Raw genomic sequence first — 22,549 nt, forward strand, 5'->3', positions numbered from 1 at the left:
CATGATTGTAAGTATAGAAAACTTCAGAATTGTACAAACTTCAAAGGAAATTTAGCAACGTTGCAGGATATAAGTTGAATATTATAAAATTGCTTTTCTATAAAGAATATAAATATGATATGAACTGAAAAATAATTTTATAATAGGTTTTAAAAACTTGATACATAGAAATGAATCCAGTGAAAAATGTGCAAGACCTCTATACAGAGAATTACAAAACAATTAAAACAATTAGCCTATAAAAACAATTAGACAATTAGAAATTAAAGACCACCTAAGTACATTGAGTGATTCACATACATTGGAATGACTAGTCAACAAGACATATTAGTGACCCCAAATTGTTTTCCAAGGAAAAGTAAGGGTCTATGTCCACTTTCCTTGAATTTGAGTTTGTGACTGTTTCGTCCAATGGACTACACACTGTCTGACTTCAAAGGCTAGATCACTTAAAAAGGCAGCTTACTCCTCATTCTCTTGGAACACTTACCTCCAACTGCTCCCTCTTGGAAGTGGGCAGCCATGTTGTGCAAAGATCAAACCACTTAGAAAGGCTCTTAATAAGTGACCTAGAATATACCTGTCCTGGTGCCAATGTATGAGTGGAGAAACCTCCAAATGCTTCCAGCCTCAAGTCATCTGAGTCATCCTGAGCTAAGACCCCAAGTACCGTGGAGTAGACAGGCCATCCCTCCTGTGCCTCATCCCAATTCCTGACCCAACAGAATCCATGTGCATAAAGAAATGGTTGTTCTTTTATACTACTTAGCTTGGGGTGGTTTATTGTTCAGCAGTAGATAACCAGAACAAAAAAAGTCAACTTTACCAAAATTGCTCTGCAGATTCAATAAATCCCAATTAAATCTCAGGACAAATGGCAAATCTGACCCTAAAATATATATGGAATTACGAGGGGCCTGAATAGTCAAAACAGTACTGTAAAAGAACAGAGTTGGAGGGCACACCCTTCCCCATTTCAAAAGCTACTACAAAGTTACAGTAATCAAAACAGTGTCGTACTGGGGCAAGGCATAGTGACTGATGGAATGGAACTGAGAGTCCAGAAATAAACCTCTATAGTCAGTTGGTTTTCAACAAGGGTACTAAGGCCATTCAAAGGGAAAGAATAGTTTTTTTCAACAAATTATACAGGCCTGATCTTTAGAATGGCCTGTTTACAAGATTTGCCCTTGGCTGACATCTAGAAACCTGGCTTCTGAAACCATCCCTGAGTGATAAGATGTGCTTGCTGTGCTAGCCTGACTAGACTTCTTAAATAAACAATGTGATTTATGGTGAACACCTGCTTTCCTTCTAGGAGACTAGAATTCTGGAAAACAAAGGATGCGTACGTGATTAGCCCCCAATAAAAACCCTGGACTTTGAGTTTCACACTGGCTTCCTTAGGCAGAAACACTATGCCCATGCTACTACTAGAGGAAGGCTTTACTCTTGTGGCCCCTGCAGGGAGCACACAGGGAGCCTGCACATGGATTCCTCCAGACTGCCTGGTCTGTCTTTCCCCCTTACTTCCCCCACTGTGTATCCTTGCCAGGTGGCTGTAATAAATCTTAACTGTTGAGTATGATGATATGTTGAGTCCTGTGCATTCTTCTATTGACACGCTGAATGTGTGGGACTGCCAAAACAAGTGTACCAAAAGTGCTAACACAAGTGGTGTCACAACTTCCCTCAATATGTATATTGAGTTTATACTGAAATATTTCATATGCAACCCATAGTGATCTTTTGCACTCAAGAGATCTTAACAGTTTTTCCTGAGAAGTAAATTCTATGAGGAAAGCAGAGTTCAGACCTTCAGCATATGCCAGTATAATAAAAGCAACCTCCTCATGACAGAAGAAAGGCACATCTCTCCCTTGACAACAGTAGGACCTAAGAGAGTGCTAGCCAAGTTTTTAGAGAAATGTTTCTTATTACACAAAATACCCCCCAATACTAATACTCTCAGGTAAATTTTCTATTAGTTCAGTTCATTTACAATTTAAAGCCACATCCTTATATATAATAGGATAATGGGAGCAGAAATGTAAATGTAACAAAATACAAATAAGGATATAACATCTATTAGGCTGTCACCAGGACACTATCAGCTGTCTACAAATTTTCAGTTATCACCACTACTGAAAAAAGCTAGGGAAAACGTACTAATTACACAGTTTAAGAAGAGCTTGCAGACACATTACTCAGTTCAAAAAGAGAGAACAGAAATGACTAGTTATCTATCTACACGTAGGAACTTTTATAAGTGAAATTAGATGAGACGCTACCTGCTGCCCTATTTGTGCAACACTGCCATCAGAACGATGCAAGAGAAGCATTATAGGATATAAGACCTTTCATAAATAATCTGCATTACATTTTACAGCTATTAAATTGTGATTAAGCCTCTGCTTTAAAAAAAAAAATGTGAAAGCCCTACTTTACAGCTGAAAAGTGATAAAACTAATTTTTAATCAGATTTTTTATTGTATTAATAATCACTTAAAAGACTGAAACAAAGATAAACAGTACTTTCAACAGTTTGAATACAATGAGGCTCCGTTTTTATGGCCATGGCTAAAGCACTGATCACATTTTTCATGGCTGGTCCTAGGAAGATAGAGTAACAGGACTGATGATTCTACTGCAGAACTCAAATTTTAAAGCATTATCAAGTGGGCTGGGCTTTTGTGCAGTTCAAAATGACTACCAGTAAACAGACATGATATAGTCTCATGACCAATAATCTCTTTTAATTTGGGAGGAAAATTAATTTCCTTAATCTCTCCATTTGAAAAATACAGAACTGTGGGAGAGCAGGATGTTGACAAACGTCAATGACTGAATCATTAGATAGATCACAGTGATAAGAAAAATTTAAAACTACAATGTATTATTTTTATTTTTTTCTTATGAAAAGTAACTTTTGAGTATTAACTCTTAGAGTTGTCCTTGATATGTAGTTCATTTATAATTTTTAATTTTCCCTATCAGAGTTTTAAGAGGAGTTAAACAGGTAAATAATGCAAAAATTAATAATTAAATATGGTTGACAGAGGCATATATGTAAAGCTTGTGCTTCAGGAATCATATGCTTTTGAGATAGTTGGAGGATGGTGGTGAGGCTGCTCTTACAACCCATATCACTGATGTGGGTAACTGCTGTAAATGGCAGTTATAAGTGTTCAGAATCCAATTTGAACATGGTTTTCAACTATGCAACTTCAAGAGGTGGGATCCTAAATCCCCAAAAGACTACCCATTCCTCTCAGTCCAAGAAGTCCTTAAATTAATGCTTAATCCACAAAAAGGCCCTGGCTTTTAATCTATAGTTTTAATAGGTAACCAATGTTCTCCTTGTTAGAGTTAAGCAAAAACAATATACCCAAAATGGTGACCTGACTGATCATGACGCCACTATGGAACTCAGGGTTTTTAGCTAATTATGAGAACTTCTGCTTACTCCTCAAATCTAGTACAATCCAGATGTAAGCAAAGGCAAACGAGTTAGGCAAGTTTCAAAACCTTTAATAAAGAAAAAAAAGAAGACACTTCCAAAAATAAATGCCACACAAATGAAAGTTGTTTTTTTATGTTGTTGTTTAAAATGAAGATACTGAAGAAACAAAACCCTTTATCAAAATATACTAAATACTTAAATCTGATGATGTTGAGTGTTCAAATTCAGGGCAAATGTAGCTTATAATAATATAGCTAAGTATAATTTTTCATGATATGGCTGTTTTAAGACATCATTTTATAGATTTACTTTTTAAGCCTATATTTTCTTAAACATCCATTTCACAATTCATTTAATTATTTTACATTCATTTATAAAAACACATATTTTCTAACAATAGGTTATTTTGTGCTTTAGTAATAATTAACCATGACAAAATACTCAAGTGATTTAAATGCTTTGCTAATGACTACACCCATCACATATTCTTACACACTTCTACAGCTACTGCAATAATCAGAAGGGCTACAACTGTTCTTAAAAATGACACTCACTCAAGGTTAACAAGCATGCTAAACATTAAAAAGATGTATTTTTTCCCCAAGTTAAAACATTAAGACGTTCTAGTTTTCTTTAAAATCTATAAAGATAACCTGCTTATTTAAATCACTTTTCGATGGCAACTTATAAAAACAGAGGGAGGCATAATTTTAGAACTTCCTTTGTAACTTCTATAGTTAAAAAAAAAAGTTTTTCAAATTTTGATGGCATTAAATTCCATTTTATAAATTCTAGATTTTAAAATGTTAAGAAATGTAACGTCAGTTACATCGGGGTGGGGGCATTTTAATGAATTAAATCTAGTGACTGTGCAGGTCTATAAAGACCTTCCTTTAGGATGGGTGATACTGCCTTATACTCATTTCAGTACTTTTAACAAATAATCATTTAGATATAATCCAAGACAAACCCCAAATTACTCTAAATTCTCCTCTACAGCAAGGGATCAACATATATCATCTTACAGACTGACAATTTGGTAAAGAGATACTAACCTAAAACAATAAAATTTATATAACTAATGGTGACTAATAGCAAACAAAATAGATCTGATTTTCACAATTTGGAAGTAATTTTCATGCAAAATTTTAGAGTTTTGATCCTTACTTATATTTTTATTTTTTTAAGTAATCAAGACAAATAGTAGAAAAAGCATTTTATTTATATGGAAAAAGCTACAGTAAGATCTGTAAAAGGTGTCAATATAATATTGCCTATACAGGAAAAAATTCAAATGTGAATAGCAACAAATAAAAGTTACACATCTTCCTACTTAGCAGTGCAATTAATTCACATTGCAATAAAGTTAAGTCAAGTATAACAAAATCAAAACAAGTGTTTCTCCATAATCAGTATGCTGAGAATTACAGTGTAAAGATCATTTCAGATTTAAGAAATCTGCAATCAATCTACAGAATATCCTAAGACAAGGGAGACACAGTTAATTCACTTAATTATCAGCCATTGGGGTTTTTCAATACTGTTCACAGGAAAAAAGTAATGAGTCGACATACATGTAAATAGAATATATTTAGTCTATACAGTAAAAAAATACAAATTATAAAGTGAGCTAACAAAGAATGAAATCTGAATACAGATTTATAAAACTGACATCTTAGACAACACATACAGTATTTCTCATGTAAAAACATCTAGTTTCAGCAAAAAATAATTTGGTTGCTTTTCAGCTGCATTGTAGATCTTGTAAGCTGAAGATGCAGATGTCCAAGTGTCTTAAAAACCATAATAAATGTCTTTCTCAATGCATACAAAATGATAAATGCTCTCATCACAGTCTTAAGGGTATTTTTGGAAGTTTGTTTTGTCTTGCTTCAGAAACACATTTAAAATGGGTAAAAATCAAATGGTTTCATGGTACAATGAAACAGTAAACAGTGCTCAATTTACTGCTAATGTTGAAAAAAACCTAGATTTTACAGTACTCTGGTATATATGAAAATGTTTTTAATTTTACATTGCATATTTCTGAGTCCATTCTCTTGCATGTCTGTTGTATCTGTAAATATACAAAAAAGATATAGTAAAAACATACAAAATATTTCAGAAGCATCTATCTATATAAAACTATATATTCTACCTTCTTATACTTAATTGCAATAATCACACATATATCAATTATTGGGTCAATGTGACTTAGGTTCACACAGAAATAAAACAGGAAAAATAATTTTTTAACTCATGGATTTCTCTGCAACCTACATGAAAATGTATCCAACTATACAAAAATCAAAATACAGGCCGGGCGCGGTGGCTCAAGCCTGTAATCCCAGCACTTTGGGAGGCCGAGACGGGCGGATCACGAGGTCAGGAGATCGAGACCATCCTGGCTAACACGGTGAAACCCCGTCTCTACTAAAAAATACAAAAAACTAGCCGGGCGAGGTGGCGGGCGCCTGTAGTCCCAGCTACTTGGGAGGCTGAGGCAGGAGAATGGCGTAAACCCGGGAGGCGGAGCTTGCAGTGAGCTGAGATCCGGCCACTGCACTCCAGCCCGGGCAACAGAGCGAGACTCCGTCTCAAAAAAAAAAAAAAAAAAAAAAAAAAAAAAAAAAAAAAAAAAAAATCAAAATACAGAAACCGGCTTCTGACAGAAATTTACAAAAGCCAATCCTAAAGGAGCATTATCTACAAATTGCAAATAAACCTACAGTACTAGCAAGATGAAGCAGTTTGAGAATTAGGTCAGTTTGGATGGCCATAGAGAGAACTCCTCTTCCTTGGAGAAGATAATACATATTTAATACTTTCCAATGATTAAATTCTTTCATTTTTAATTTACCACCTAGAATATAAATACCTATTTTTCAAATACAGAGTATATACTATTGAACAGTAAGTGGGAAGGAACAAGATTTATCATAAAAGGTCTAACAGAGTTCTAAAAGAAAGGTTTACTCCATTGGAAAAAGATAAACAATATACACATAACGACCATAATTAAATTTACTCAAAACATATTGATAATATTCATGTTTTAGCATACTATATAGGAATGTATCCATACAGAAACTAAGATAAGTAAACACTTACTTTTCTTTGTCTGATTTATAGATTTGTGCAATATCTGGTACTAAGGGGTCATCTGGATTAGGATCACAAAGTAGAGAACATATGGACAATAAAACTAGATTTAAAAGAGAACATCATATTAGACAATAACCCTCCTACTTCATACAAATTACATATGTGAAAATAATTTTAGTGAATATAGATACTGTACTTACGAAAAAAATAAAATAAACACATCAAATTACATTTTATTCTACTTTGGTTGACAGCAATTGATCTTTAATTTTTAAAGTTATAAAATTACCGTACGATGCATAAAATACAAAATTATTTTAGCTTTTGAAGTTTTAAATTCTATCTGAGTATCCATTTATTTAAAAAAATGTGAGCTTCCAAAGCAGCTATTAGCAACCTTTAAACTTGAGAGTTCTCTACAGAACAATCAAATTACAGTTAACAGTACAAACCATTTTGGATACGGTGCTCATATACCTTTTTATATTGGCTTAAAGCTATAGTCTGTCTACAAAGAAGAAAAATTTGTAAAATTTTTTTCAATGAATCTTTACTTCATGTACATTATTCGTATTGCATGCATTTAAAAATAATGTGAACAGCTATCTTTACATAGCTTGCATATTTTAAAATAGAAATGAAAATTGAAAAAGGAGTTGTTACTCCAGTATGTCAAAATCCTAATGCAAATAACTACACTAAAACACACACACACACACACACACACACACACACAATCTAAGTATCTGAAATAAGAGGGAATAAGGACTCTGGTTCCTCAACTGTCTGCTTCAATTGCATGCCACTACTCAGATCTGAGGAGGTTCATGGAACCCTCTGGACCAACCTCCCATTTCCACTTGCCCCCACCCCACTGCGTTTCCTTTCTATTTTCCTACTCTTTCAAGTCTAAAGGTGGATTTATAGAGCAGAGTTGACTCTTACAATGACAGGCAAAGGGGGGGTGTTATGAACTAAAGAAAAAATTAATATTTTATTCATCTTTCTTATCTTCTATCTGCCCAATGAAACTTAAAGCCTTGTATATTAAACCAACAGGGTAGATTTTCAGGGCTAACTTACAGCCCCAGAATGCTTCCCGACTAACCTCATGATAAAAAGCAAAAGAAGACGTTTAAAATATGGAAAAGCTCCAGGCATGGTGGCATGTGTCTATAATGCCAACTACTTGGGAGGCTGAGGCGGAAGGATCCTTGAGCTTAGGAATTCGAGACCAGCCCGGGCAACACAGCAACCCCATCTCAAAAAATAATAATAATAATAATAATAATAAGCTGGGCAATGTGGCTCACACCTATAATACCAGCACTTTAGGAGACCAAGGCAGGAGGATCACTTGAGGCCAGGAGTTTGAGACCAGGCTGGGCAACACAGCAAGACTCTGTCTATATTTAATTTAAAAAAAAATCTTTTAAGATAAACAAATTAAAAATTTTAAAATATATATATAGAAAAGTAAAAAATATACAAACAAACGAGCAAGGTATGATCTATCTTATAAAAAAGTAAGCAAGAAGGAAGTTCCTCCTCTGCTCACCCCTACTGCCAGGAGCCATTTGCCCCAATTTCACTATCATGCACACAAACAATGTCTATCCTTTAAGGTAAGGAAAAGGGTAACAGTTAACATTCACGTAAGTGCCTACTATGTACTAGGTACATAGCAACCGTATATGGTAACACTATAAGAATCCCCATTTTTACTTATAAGAAACTGAGGCTGTTTCATTTCTCACAGGATGGTTTCCAGAATCTAACACTACTGATTCTTTATTAAAAGCTACCAATGTCAGAATATAAGTACTCAGTATCTGGCAGTTTGCCATTTCTTTTATATGTATAAGGACTTAGCGGTTTATGCCAAGTGAGATTCATTTTGTGACACCATTCCAGGAAACAGCATTTGAACTTGAATTACCCTTCAACACAGAATTTTTCATGTATCTAATGCATGACAGTTACACTGTGTAACTGAAAGATTCTTAAAAGAATATGAGAATCTATATGAATACTGTAGATGAGCATCTGAGGTCAGAAAAACTACCATTCATAAATAATGGAACTGAAAGAGCCATTATTTATCCAATATTTGAAAGAGCTATGGCTGTGGATCCTGCTTCCTATAAACCTTATTACTTTTAAAAACATGTTGTATATTCAAGTAGCAATTATTAAAAATAAAAAATGAGTACAGATTGCTTCCATAAATCCCTTCAAGGGAAACATTTTCTTCAATTTTATAAAAACGGAAAACTTGATGGTTACTTCAGTGCGGCTGCTTCTAACCTAAACAATATTTTCCAACTGTCAGGTTCTCTTCTTTTAGAGAAACAATATATAAATTAAGAGTGCTAGCACAGTAAGTAGTATTGGCTAATGAAATAAAATGGCTTCAGATGGCCTATGTATACACCTGATAATCCAGCAAAGAACACCTATACACCTGTAAAAGTTGAGAATCAGCACAGATCTTGTGTCAGTCACTATAATGACACTCCTGATTATGCAAAGTTTAGACTAACATGCTATATGTATTGCATTATCCTAGTGTGAAATGTCTTCCATTTTAAATCATTTATCAATCAAATCTGGTATTTTTTTCTTGGATGAAGTAAAACAGCTGTAAAGCTTTATTACTGTCAACATTTCCATTTAATGAATGGGACAACTAGTCCCAAAATCTTCCTTTTACTATCTCTTATTCTCTCTCTTTTTTTGCAGAGACAGGGTCTCCTATGTTGCCCAGGTCAGTCCTGAACTCTTGGGCTCAAGCAATCCTCCTACTTCAGCCTTCCAAAGTGTTAGAGTAACAGGCATGAGCCACAGTGCCTGGGCACTGTCTCTTTTTTAAAAGATAACACCCAAGCTAAAAGGATAAAATGTCTACACTCCCCTCAACCAAAGCTAACTGCCAAAAGCCAGAGTAACATAAGAGCGGAGAGAGCAAAACAAAATCAAAACAGGAGAAAGCACAGTTGATTGTTGTTTTAAAACTTTAGTCCATAGGTAATTCTGTTGTATTTTTCCTGTCTTACTGTTATCAATTGTTTTAAATCTGATCGATAAAATTACCTTTTGATACAGTCAGAGCTGGTGACCACTGTGACCTCAGAATATCGAGACAAATACTTCCATTACTGTTTATGTTTGGATGGTAAATTTTTGTTGTGAAAGCGATCTAAACATAAAACAAAACAACAAAATATGACAATCACCTTTGAATCAACTATGAATAAAACAGAACCAATTTGCTCTAGGGTAAAATATGTTCAAGTTTACATAACGCTAGAGGAGAAAAGTCTTCGGCACAAATCAAATAATTATTTACTTTGTGCTACACATAGTTCTAGCTAGTGAGAATGTGAACACAAACAAGTCAGCTTCCTTCTTTCTCCCTCCAAGGAACTGAAAAGTATTTTGGACAGTGTAATAAATAAGTCTCTAGTAGCTGGTATGACTGGTTGAGTAGCATCTAAAGTAATTAACCATGGCTTTCATCATACACAGAAGTAATCCTTTTCTTGATTTGATTATTGGTGATACCTGGAAGTAACACTTGGATGTAAAAACAGGGTGCTGGCGCTGTTTCAGGGCAAAGTTGAGGGGTCTCAGCTAAGAAATCCATCAAGAACCCTAATTTTCCACAAGAGTTGTCATATCATTTCATAAATACAATGTTAATCTGCTTTTAACTATTTAAAATAATTATTTCCTGAGTGACAGAATCTGCTCATTTTTCCCCTCCCTGAAATCCCCATCATTTGCTTCCTCTTTAGAGCAAATCTAAATTTAACATGTGTTTCTCTCTCCTACCATACTAAATTAAGGGACTGTTTCATATTTACTTTTGGATTCCTCGGTGTAGAAGAACATGGTAGGTACTCAGTGAATGTTTATTGAATACTTAAAAAAAAAAAAAAAAAAACCGAGAAAGAAGGATCAACTTTGGAAAGATAATCCCATGAAAAGTCTGACTCTTAATCATAAAAATTTCCCAAACTACACGTATCCAATAAGAAGAGAAAGAAAAGCAAGGAATTAAATTTATAGCATGACAGATACTGACTTTTGTTTTATAGACTTAATAAAGTATTTCAATAAGAAATCAGATTTTAGATTCAGTAGTTTTTATAAAACAGAAAATGCTAATCTCCCCCACAGTCTTTGACATACAAAATGAGCTCTAGATAAAAGAGTAAAATCCCTTACATGGGAGTCACATCAATCATAAAAATAAAAATACCTTTGGTGGTTTAAAAGGATAATCTGTCGGGAAATGTACAGTGAGAAAGAAGACTCCACCTTGATATGCGCTATCAGGCTGAAATTACAAAAGATTTGCATCAGCATTTGATTACTGTATTTATTTGTAACGACAGTTATTTCCCCCAAATATTATCAGTTTGAAAAAAATGCCATCATGTTTAAAATAATTTCATTAAATATTACCAGTTTGAAAAAAATGCAACCATTTTGTCATAAGTTCAAATCATTTACCTTGAGAACAGGTTTCTCTTTGCAGGTACGAAGGAGGATTTTCCAACAATTAGGCCGACATCATAAAATTTAAAACAAAACAAAAACAGGACACACACAGTGGTGTGACTTGTCCAAACAAATCTGGTTATGAGTACAAGTTGTTAAAGATCAGTGTACACACAAGACTGCCGCGGGAAAAGATCATTGTCTGCAGCTGTAAGCAGTATTTTTTTGAAAAAGGCTTGAAGCTAGTAAAACTTAAGTTCTGACGTTCACTTAATGACCAAGAATGGAGATGAACGGAAGAGGCTGTCATGAAAAGAAAATGCTAAGGACCCTGCTACACAATTTATCTGCCAAATCTTCGTGTAGTAATTATTTATAAAATAATGTAGAGAAACCCAAAAAGTCCAAAACAAAATTATATATTCATGCTACTATCAAATTGGGAATCAACTTTACTAGAGAAATTTAGATTTGATCATGTTTCTTTATGGCCATTAGAAAATATAACATTACAAACAAAAAAAAAAAAGGTAAAAAAAGAAAAATGCTAGCAAAATATACCTAAAATTCTATTTTATTCTTTCATATTTCATTAAACATATCATGTTATATCAGCATTCTGGTAATAACACCAAGACTCATTACTTCCTTAGGTTTCCACATATATGCTATAGGATTTTACTGTATAATAATTCTTACTATATATGTTTAATTCTAGTTTCTCAAAAATTGTAAGAAATATAGAAAACGAAGATAAATTACAATGATAGATATGGTCCAGTGTACTGTAGAGTAAATATTTACATTACCAAAGTAAGGGAGTTATGAATAACATAATTATAACCATTCGTTACATGTGATTCACCTAAAAAGTATTTGTGAAAGGCCATAATTCAAAAGGTAAGGGTGGGCCTTTAAATGAGAGTATTTTGAAGGTTCTTAGTAACTAATTAAAAACAAACAGAAATACATGGATTCTTATTGAAAGTTGTTATATAAATACATTGTATTTTACCTTTTTAAAAAACAAACTTAATAAAACAATAATTTGAGACAACTGCCCAGAGTCCCGCTTTGAAATTCAGTAGTTTCGGTGTTTTTTAAAGTTAAACACAAGGCCATATGATTAAAAACTCTTTAACTCACTAGATAAAGCTCTTTCAGGGGAGGGAGAAGAGAATGGTGTTCATGAAAATATGTTACTAATGTACTCTCACCCAGAAAGTAGATTTGAGCTGCCAGTGCTCATTCTTATGCAATCAGATTTTTGCTCATAGAAGGAAAAAGCCTGTTTGAAGTCTTAAAACTGCCTCTAAAGTACTGAAAGAAATAATTTTAACAAAAGTAATAACTACTGAGAGTAGCCAATTATCAAACAGTAGATAATTCTGTGTTTAGGACAATGCAACAAAATTAAAAGCAGCAAATTTATAAGGTGGCAAAGATAGACCCATTGTAATATTTTATTTATTCTCTTTCACAAAAAAGAATAGTGATGAGACCTATGGCAAACTGACACTTGTTACTTGTAGGAATTCAATTATTGGCTTCATTAGTCTAATTTCTAATGTACCAAAACTGCAGATGTGAGAACGATTATGCTTAATTACAACTAACTCTCAGTGACTTAAAAAAAAAAAGATAAACACACAGCCTGGTTTCGAGCTGTGGCAATCCATTATGTGCAATGATCTAGGATTCCACAAAGGAAAACATAATAGTGATCCAGGAAATATTTGCCACCAATGCTTTAGAAAATCATTGTAAATCCTTAATAATATTTTGCTTCCTAGGTGATTCAAAGTACAATATTCAACCTTCGTCACAAACATCTGATCAAAGGTGAAATGGCAAGAATGAAGTATGGCTGAGGGGGTTAATTTCATAGATATGAATCATACTTACAGGCCCCATAATAGTGGCTTGCCAGTGGAACACTGAAACAAACAAAGGAGTTTTGGAGTCATTAACAAATGTCCAAACCTATATTTTCAATGGTAGCATAATCCCAGAAATAGAGCAAAGCTTACAGTCATCTCCCACAGGTCCAGCTGAACAGTGAGCAGGTGGATCGCGCTGTAGATCACTTAATTCCTGAAGGAAAGCAAAAATATGTAAGGTTAATTCCTTCTTTTCCCAATGAAACAAGGGTAATGATCCATTAAGATACAAACTATTAGCTTAGCTTTAAAAACATTTAAAGCGGTTCTATTCAAAATATAAAAACATAAATTTTACTTTGTCATTGACTGGTAGAAAGAATAAGGTATGTAAGACAGCTTCAAACCTTGAAAAGATTAAATGGAATAGAATACTGTTTTTCTTTAACATCCCTAAGAGAAAAACTATTTAATGAGTACCTACTGTATGCAAGGTAATTTATGTAAGTGCTAGGTTGATAATATATCAGAACACAGGTACTACTTTAACAGGTTACAATCTATTGAGGGAACAAGAAGGCTCAGAAAGAATAATACTTCAGGACACCTTTTTTTTTTCTTTTTGAGACAGGATCTCACTTTGTCGCCCAGGATGCAGTGCCGTGGCACAAGAGCTCACTGCAGCCTCAACCTCCTGGGCCCAAGCGATCCTCCCACCTCAGGCCCCCACCCCTACCCCCACCCCAAGTAGCTGGCACTACAGGCATGCGTCAGCACACCCAGCTAATTTTATTTGTAGAGATGGGGTCTTGCCATGTTGACCAGGTTGGTCTCCAACTCCTGGGCTCAAGTGATCCACCTGCCTCAGCCTCCCAAAGTATTGAATTACAGGCATGAGCCACTGCACCCAGCTCATTTAAGGACAACTTGAAACGGGAAATAAATGAGCAGCAGTCAGGCCATGTTTTGAAACTCAGAACATTGACTCATACCCTCTTTCCTGCCCTCAAGGCAGCAAAGATCACAAAAAAGACACAGCTTTAGAGTTCGCCCCATCCCTGGGTTGTAATCTCAGTTCTTTTGATTTTTCTTCTTTTCTCTTTTTTGGATTTTTTTTTTCTTTTTCTCTAACAGATATAATTCCAGTTCTAACATATCTCACCCTTTGACCTTGTGGAAGTTACTTCACTTCTTTAGCCACAGTTTGGAAAAAACTGATCATCCCAAATAAGAAAGGTATACATTCAATATAAAGGACTATAACTGAAGACTTAATTTAGTTTGGAAGATCAATAACAATCTCTGAGGAAGTGACATTTAAGCTGAAATCTAAAGGATGAGTAGGAGTTACTTTTGGAGGAAAAGGGTGATACTGGGAGGCAGAGTGGCAGAGGATGAGGCTGGAAAGGTAGGCAGAAGCCAGGCAGGAAATAGAGTACCATATAGACCACATTAACGATGTGGTGTTTTATACCAAATGCATCGGGTGGGGGGTGAGGGAGGTCTTAAGAAGTGGCATGCTCTGATTTAATGGACGGTTCTGACTGGATTAGACAGGGGAAAGAGGAGAAGCTACAAGATTAGTTGCTACATAGGCAAGAAAAATGGGGGCTTAGATTGGAGAAGTGGCAACAAGAAAGAAGTGGTAGATATGAGATACTCTAAAGGGCCTATCTATCACAAGAGTTGATGAATTACATGTGCAGAGGAAGGAGAGAAGTCATAGATATGTATGATGAAGATTAGGGACAGCTAACATTTATTCAATGTCTCAGTCATTCTAACAATCCTCAGAGATAGGTGTTATTATGTTCCCCATTTTACAAGTGAAGAGTTAAGGTGACATACTTCACTGCATGCTTGAGTAATTACCATAGGGTGGAACTGGGATTCAAACCCAGGTAGGCGATTATCTCACATTTTAGTTCCACAAATGTACGAATATGGATGCCATTCACTGAGATGGAGAACAGAAGACAAACTGATTTGGAGAGTAGATATGTTGAATCTGTAATCCCTGTGATATGAAGAAACCATGTGGTTCAACATACAGGGGGGGACCTTAAAAAAAGCTAGAAATTGGAAAATCATTGCATATACCAGATATTTAAAACCATGAGAATGATATGACATTTTTGTGGGAACACACAAAAATAAATATGCACTTAATCAAATCTAAGATGTCATCAACTGTACATCACATCCTTATTTTAAGTACCAATAATTAAGAAAAAATGCTGCCAATTTATTTTAAAACACTGTCAATGATAAAATGCATCCACACTTTAGAAATGTTAAAATGTGAAAGACGTGCACCTTAGAATCACTGCAATAGGGTAATTATGGCAATGAGTTCAGTGCTCTAATAGAGACAAACAAGAAGCAGGGCGTGACAGGGAAAGGCCTTCCTAAGAAAGTGATACATGAGCTGAGTAACTGAGCCAAGTACAAACTCAGGTCTCCTTCCAAGCTCTATGTTCTTTTCCAGTATACCTTGGTACTTTCATTTTTGTTTTGCTGGTTTTTTTTTTTAATAGCTGGTACGGTGTTTCTCTTCCTAATAAGAATTAACTAACAGGGTTAGCTGCTTCTTTGGTCAATGTTAGAGTTAAGTAATAAGGCACTGACCAGGCTGACTCATGCCTGTAATTTCAGCTATTTGGGGGGCTGAGGCGGGAGGGTTGCTTGAACCCAGGAGTTCGAGGTTGCAGTAAACTATGATCGGGCCTCTGCACTCCAGCCTGGGTGACAGAGCAAGACCTCCTTAAAAAAAAAAAAAAAAAAGAAGAAAAAGAAAAGAAAAGAAAAAGAAAAAGCAATAAGGAAATGGATTTCAGACTTTGACTTAACTATACTGGTTAAAAGCAGCAAGGCTTTGAAGTTCAAGTCTGGGTGCCACCACTCACTTCACACAAAATCTTGGGAAAAATCTTTTTTTCCTCTCCAAAGCTCAGTTTTCAAGTGGCACTACCTCCATCCATAGTTTCTATGACAACCAAGTGAAGTGATACGTGTCAAGTGTACAGCACAGTCTCTGGCACATAGTAAGCATTCAAATAAAGGGAACTGACAACCTTCCAATTCTCTAGGAGCAGAATACAATTATTAAAATAGTTTAAATGACTGAGGGAGGAACAGTTCCCAAATCACAGCCCCATTTTAGAAGGGCTGTGCCTTATAACAGTTTTCTAATTTGGGCTTTAGGAAATTGCCTCTGTAATTATTCATCATGTTGAATTTTCTAAACACTAGTGTAAATGGGGCTTCTTTGCCCTCATTTTAACTAGAAAACTAGTTAATCAGAAAATGACAGTCTCTGTAGTTTTAAAAAACTGTTAATGACTTGCATGTATATATTTGACAGAGATAATGTGTATGTGAATAAAGCATACATATGCACAAATACATATTGATTTTCTTCATTAACAAGAAAAATCAAAACCTTATTTTAGTTGGAACAGGCTTGAACCATATTCAAATTTCACATGTCAGGCTGTTCTTCAAAACCCTTTAAAATATTGTATTATATATAAAAACAAAGATTATCTTGTTCTTGTTATTATTATTATTTTTGATGTACTAATTCTACCTCCTCTGTTAGAAGTTAGGGCTAAGGAAGAGAGAGAAAATCTAATACACACCTGAAAAGGCTGAGTTCTTAAACTGTCACTTCATTACAGCTCATCCACATAGGAAAGAGGCAGCTGATAGTGTATCAAACATCCTTAATATTGACATGGATCATTATTTGTTATAAATAATTACAGTAATGCTTTGGGGAGGAGACTTACATAACCTAGACTTTTTAGGAGGGTCTAGATTCCTAATATTCTATCTCTTTGTCAATCCATGTGTCTGGAAATATGTCCTGTTATTTTTTCGGAAACACGTAACTGAAACTAGGATGCATATGTGCAGATAGAATGACCTACAGAAAACAAAAGGTACAACACATTCTCACTCTGGCCCACAAAAATACAGACCTTAAATTTGAAAAAAGATAAATGAAGATATGTTGGAAAATTTTGAGATGTGTTAATGAGGTGAAAATATAAAACAAACAGAAACTACAACTAGACAAATGAAAACCCCACTCTTTTTGCTTAGTCTATGCAGCAGCCAGTGTACTTTTAGATGACAGACAAAATCAAGGATCACTTTTATTTGTTGAATTCTTTCTTTTGATTTAGATTACTCTAAGTTTTTCTGGAAATGCCTTACTGTCTGATTTACACTTTCTCTGCTATAACTGCCATTCTTAGTTATCTATCTAGTTTTAGCACCACTGCTACATACGGGGTATTAAAGATAATTTAATGATTTTTATATTATTCCAAAAGGATATGTTAGGATTAGTACTCTATTTCCTTGCCCTTCTCCCCTACTCACCATATAAGAATTAACACTGAATTAGACAACTTGCTCAAGACCATAGGAACCTCACAAGAGCCAGGGCTTAATTCCACATTCTTCACTCTAATAGAAGTTCCTCTTGAGAACAATTTATATACCCCAGAGTCACATTTCTTGAACATTTCTTCCTATTCCACCACTACCTAGAAATCTAAGATGAACCCTATAAATAGCCTCCCAATAACGATTTCGTAAGCCTCCCAGGCCTCCTGCCAAGAACTCTTCATGGCCATGCTTTTGTCTTTATCATATGCTGGATTAAAAGATCTCAAAGACGAAGTATTTAAAAGCATTCAATATTTTCATTAAGTATTTTATTTACATATGTGTATTACAAAAGCAAAGCAATGATTTGTAGGAAAAAAGAGAGAGAGCAATGTATAGTTAAGCACCCACAAGACCATACCTGGACCAAACCATTGTCAATTACAATACATCCATTCACAGCTTTGTTGGGAAATAAGTATGTCACTCACTGTTGGAGGGAGGGTAAGCTGACACAGTGTTCTGGAGGGAAATTTGGTAATAACTGCAAAAGTAGAAAATGCATATGGTCTCTGACCCAGCAATTTCACCTCATAGAAATTACTGCCCAGGTAGCTAAAGATACATATATAAGGATATTTACTGCAGCAGCCTGTATAAGTATGAAAAACTGAAATAACCTAAAGGTCCATCAATAAGAATGGCTTCATGAAATGATACAGCCATATTATGAAATGCTGAGTAGCCATTTAAAAGTGAAACAGATCTACATATGTTGACATTGAAACATGTTAAGTGAATATAGTGATTAAATGAAAAACACAAGTTACAGGACAGTATGCCCATTATGATCTCATATATATAAACTCTAGATGCAAAAATCAATAAATAAAAGGATACGCAACAAACTGTTAATGGAGTTATCTCTGGGAGATATGACTGGGTTGTTACTTCTTTATGTATTCTACACCATTTAATTTTTTATAATACTTTTGTAACTTTTTAAAGAAAAATAAAGATTTTCATTCAGGTTCTCAGGCGTTTTAAAAGATAAAATACCCCACACTCTGAGAGAATGGAGGTAATAAATAAATACATAAATATAAAAAAAGATAAAATGGCATTTTTTTCCTCTACATATATATTAAGCATCTTCTCTTTTCATTAAAAATGCTTCATAAGACAATGAAAGAAAGATTGAGGTACTGTCACAGATAGGAGGATAGTTACTAAGAAGACCCAGCAATTAAATCCAGTGTGAGATCCCAGATTGGATTCTGTAACAGGAAAAAGGCATTAGTGAAAAAAAAAACTGGTGAGATTTGAATTATGTGTGTAGTTAACAGCATGATACCAAGGTTGCTTTCCTTGTTTTGGTAACTGCACAGTGGTTATGTAAGTTGTATTAGGGGAAATTAGGTTAAGGATATATATGAACCTTATTATTTTCACAACTTTTTGTAAGACAAAATTATTTCAAAATGTTAGAAGTAAAACTTCTTATATACAATCCAAAACTTAATTCCCTACTCTCTTTCCCAAGCTTAATTATTTTCCTGTACTCCCCATGCCTGTTAATGGGACATAAGCCAACCAGTCATGAGGCTCAAAATCTCTGTTTTGACTTCCCTCTTTGTCTGTCCTTCATTTTTAATCAGATGTACTATATATATATATATGTGTGTGTGTATATATATATATATATATATTTATTTATTCTTCCTCAAAACCCATTACGTTGCTTACCACAGTTACCTCAAACATCAATTACAGTTCAATTGTAACTGCTTCCAATACTCTAGGCATTACTTGCAATAAAAAAAATCTTCTAAAAGCACAGCTCTTTTTATTTCACTCTTCTACTTTACTTCAGTGGCTCCCCATTGCTTAGTAAAGACCAAATTCCCTCAGTGAACATCTTTTCATTATCTAGACCCAAACCTACAATCTCTTTTGGGTTCCCCTTTACAAACTTGCTCAGTGATTCTCCAAAGAACCCCCTTGGGTTTTCTAAAACACTTTCAGGAAGTCTATGAGATCAAAATTAATTTAATAATAAAACTCAGATGTTATCTGTCTTTTCATTCTCAATATCTCATGAGTATACAGTAGAGTTTTCCAGAGGCTTAATGACATGTGGTATTTTAACAGATTAATGCATAAGCATATGTGAGAATCCAGCTGTCATCGGTAAGCTTGACTATAATAAGATATGAAAACACAAAACAATGCCACTCTACTTTTATGTTTGGAAAATATAGTTATTTTTCATAAAAATGTTATTTATGTTAATGCAGTGGGTTTGTTATTCTTAAATTATTTATTAAATATTTAAAATGTTTTATTTTCTATTATATATATATTTATTTATTTATTTAATTGAGAGACAGAGTCTTGCTCTTACTCCACGCCCAGGCTGGAGTACGGTGGTGCAGTCTCAGCTCACTGCAACCTCTGCCTCCCAGGTTCAAGTGATTCTCCTGTCTCAGTTTCCCAAGTAGCTGGGACTACAGGCATGCACCATCACATCCAGCTAATTTTTGTTATCTTTTAGTAGAGACGGGGTTTCACTATATATTGGCCAAGCTGGTCTCGAACTCCCGCCTCAGCCTCCCAAAGTGCTGGGATTATAGGTGTGAGCCACTGCGCCCGGCCAAATATTTAAAATGTTCTAATCTCTCATATGGTAAATAATAATACATATAAACCCACAGAAATAAAAAATTCTTTGGATTCTACAATACTTAATAATATTAAAGGTTAATTTGTTCTGTGACAACCAAAAAAAAAAAAAAAATTAAAGGGGTCCTGAGACCAAAAAGTTTAAGAACTGCAGGTACAACCTGACTACTTGGCTGTTTCCTAGACACAGTTAAGTTTTCTGGCCCTTATAATTTTCCTTCTTCTAAAATAACCTTCCTTCCATCTCCCATGCTCAAATTTTACCTGCTTTCCTTAATGCTATCTTTTCAAAGTCCAATTACTAGCTGTGTGACCTTGGGCAATTTGCTTAACTTCTTTGAGTCTCAAGTGTGTCATATGTAATATGGGGACATCTCTGGTTACCTTTAAGAACTGTACTGAGAATTAAAATTTCATACCTATGTATAAAAATACATAGGTAAAGCACCTAGCTTAATACCCTACATGTATAATAGATGCTTAATAAATGCTAACTTTCCCCCATCTACCGGAATGTTTTTTAAAACTAAGAATTTTATGCACTTTATTTATGGATCCCTCCATGATACTTAGCACAATGCCTTTCACATAAGGTGTTTGGTATTATTTGAATCAGCAATAAAATTTAAAGAAAAATGTCATCAGTAGAACATGAATATCTCAAATTTCAATATTTTACAAATGCAAGTGATTAGATCTGATAATCGAATCCAAATAAATTATTCTTTTATATAGACATGCAGATTGCATATGGTAAAGAGTATAACAGGTATTACAATAGTGCAGGTCACTTGAAAACACTATGGTTAACTTTTAAATAACATGTGAAACACAAAAATGAATATCAAAATATTAATTATTAAGATATTATGCCATTATCATAAGTATTTTCAATTTATAGAACGTATTATATATTCTAGCAAAGTATCCAAAGCCACACAAAATTCCTGTTAAATTTTTGTTTCCATTTCTCTGGTTTAGAAGATCTCAAAGCTCTAAACATTCCTTATTGTTTATTTAGGATGGTATTGACCGACTTTCAGGACACAGCTTTGGGTTGCTTTCCAAGGGAGTTAGGGGTTTGTGCTGAGCTGACCTCATCTCAAAGTAAGTCGTCTTGTAACCACTGGCAATCCTTCGTGACAGAGCTGCCCACAGACAGGGCTGCAGTCTGTAGCATGGCCAGAAATTTCGTTTGTTTGTTTATTCCATGGTTCACTTAACCAGATGTGCTAAATATAGAAATTTATTAAGTATTTCTACATCCTTCCTAACAGGCATTATTCAGATTTTATACTTTCATCCCAACTATACCCTTCCAAGGCATTAAAGATTTAATGCAATAGTATCAGATTATGATGCTAATAAAAATCCTCACAAATCACTGCTCAGGAACATTGTTGATGATTAAACTGGGGCATGAAATTAAAGGAGAACTTACTCATTTGTGGAAAAAATATTTTTACAAGATGTAGCTTAAAAGATATAGGAAAGAGGTCCTCTAGGTTCTTAGAAGCTTAAAAGTAGCTACAGAAGTTGTACCTCCAAGGAAACACATGTAAGAGTAGTTATAAGCCTCAGGGGTCCCCTTCTGAATGTGTCACTAAAGTTTAGAATACTCTAGGGAACCCTGGAAAGAAAGTTTATCCTAGGACAGAAGAGTGATCTAGTAAGGAACTAGTAAAAATAACTGATGTAAACTACCTTCTAAGTCAAAAACAGAAACTGATATATAAAACATTACAAAGTAAGGTGATAAGAAGTGGTAAATTCTGAAAAGTCACAAGGATTGCCTCACAGTTTACTTCCTATCCTTCTCTTTAAACTTGGGGTACACTTTTGTACCCTTATTTGTGAAATGGTAGATTGCTGGGGGCATAGAAAAAGTTAGTGATTTTTTTTTTTTTTTCGGTTTAAGAGATGGGGGTCTCCTTATGCTGCCAGGCTGGACTCAAACTCCTACACTCAAGCAATCCTCCCGCCCTACCCTCCGCAAATGGTTGGGATTCCAGGTGCATATCGCCACACCCATGATTGTTTTTTTAATATTCCAGTTATTACAAGTAGGACTCAGGGCTGCTATCATCTTGCCACACAGACCGTTTGCCACCGACAATAAAGGACACCATTCACACAGGCCCCAAAGTGAGTGTTGCTCCCTGGGAGCTCTGCAAAGCCTTAATACAGAAAGTTGCACATAGGAAATGAACATATCCTTTAAACCTAACTTAGCATATTATCACCGTCTCAGGCAAACAAATAGTACTTTTGATGTAGAAGCAAAAGTTTTGGTGTTTGGCATCTGAATGGGACCAAGAGTACTTATTTTACCTTTAGCTACTGTGACAATGTGTTGAAAATGGAAATAAAAAGAAAAAAAAACCAATGTCAAACCCAGAACTCAAAAATTAAAAAGCGAAAACAATGACATTTCTAGTAGAGGGAAAGGTTTTGTTCAATAGATGGTGCTGGGTCAATTAGGTATCCATATGAGGAAATCACAACCTTGATCCCC

General features: G+C 34.7%; 2 protein-coding genes across 2 annotated transcripts in view; both read right to left on the reverse strand.

Annotated features, from left to right (window-relative positions):
• PHYHIPL (phytanoyl-CoA 2-hydroxylase interacting protein like) overlaps positions 1-22,549 on the reverse strand; it is a 1,239,789-nt gene that overhangs the window by 907,858 nt on the left and 309,382 nt on the right. The window lies entirely within an intron of this gene.
• The window catches only part of UBE2D1 (ubiquitin conjugating enzyme E2 D1), a 35,228-nt gene continuing 17,343 nt past the window's right edge, over positions 4,665-22,549 (reverse strand). Inside the window, exons 2-7 of the mRNA XM_050803089.1 lie at positions 13,105-13,168; positions 12,980-13,011; positions 10,833-10,910; positions 9,662-9,767; positions 6,575-6,668; positions 4,665-5,540 (exon numbers count right to left, since the gene is read on the reverse strand). Of these exons, the coding sequence (XP_050659046.1) occupies positions 5,495-5,540; positions 6,575-6,668; positions 9,662-9,767; positions 10,833-10,910; positions 12,980-13,011; positions 13,105-13,168 (420 nt within the window). The 3' untranslated portion in view covers positions 4,665-5,494. The remainder of the gene's footprint in view (positions 5,541-6,574; positions 6,669-9,661; positions 9,768-10,832; positions 10,911-12,979; positions 13,012-13,104; positions 13,169-22,549) is intronic.

This window comes from Macaca thibetana, chromosome 9 (assembly GCF_024542745.1).
Source record: "Macaca thibetana thibetana isolate TM-01 chromosome 9, ASM2454274v1, whole genome shotgun sequence".
Lineage (NCBI taxonomy): Eukaryota > Metazoa > Chordata > Mammalia > Primates > Cercopithecidae > Macaca > Macaca thibetana.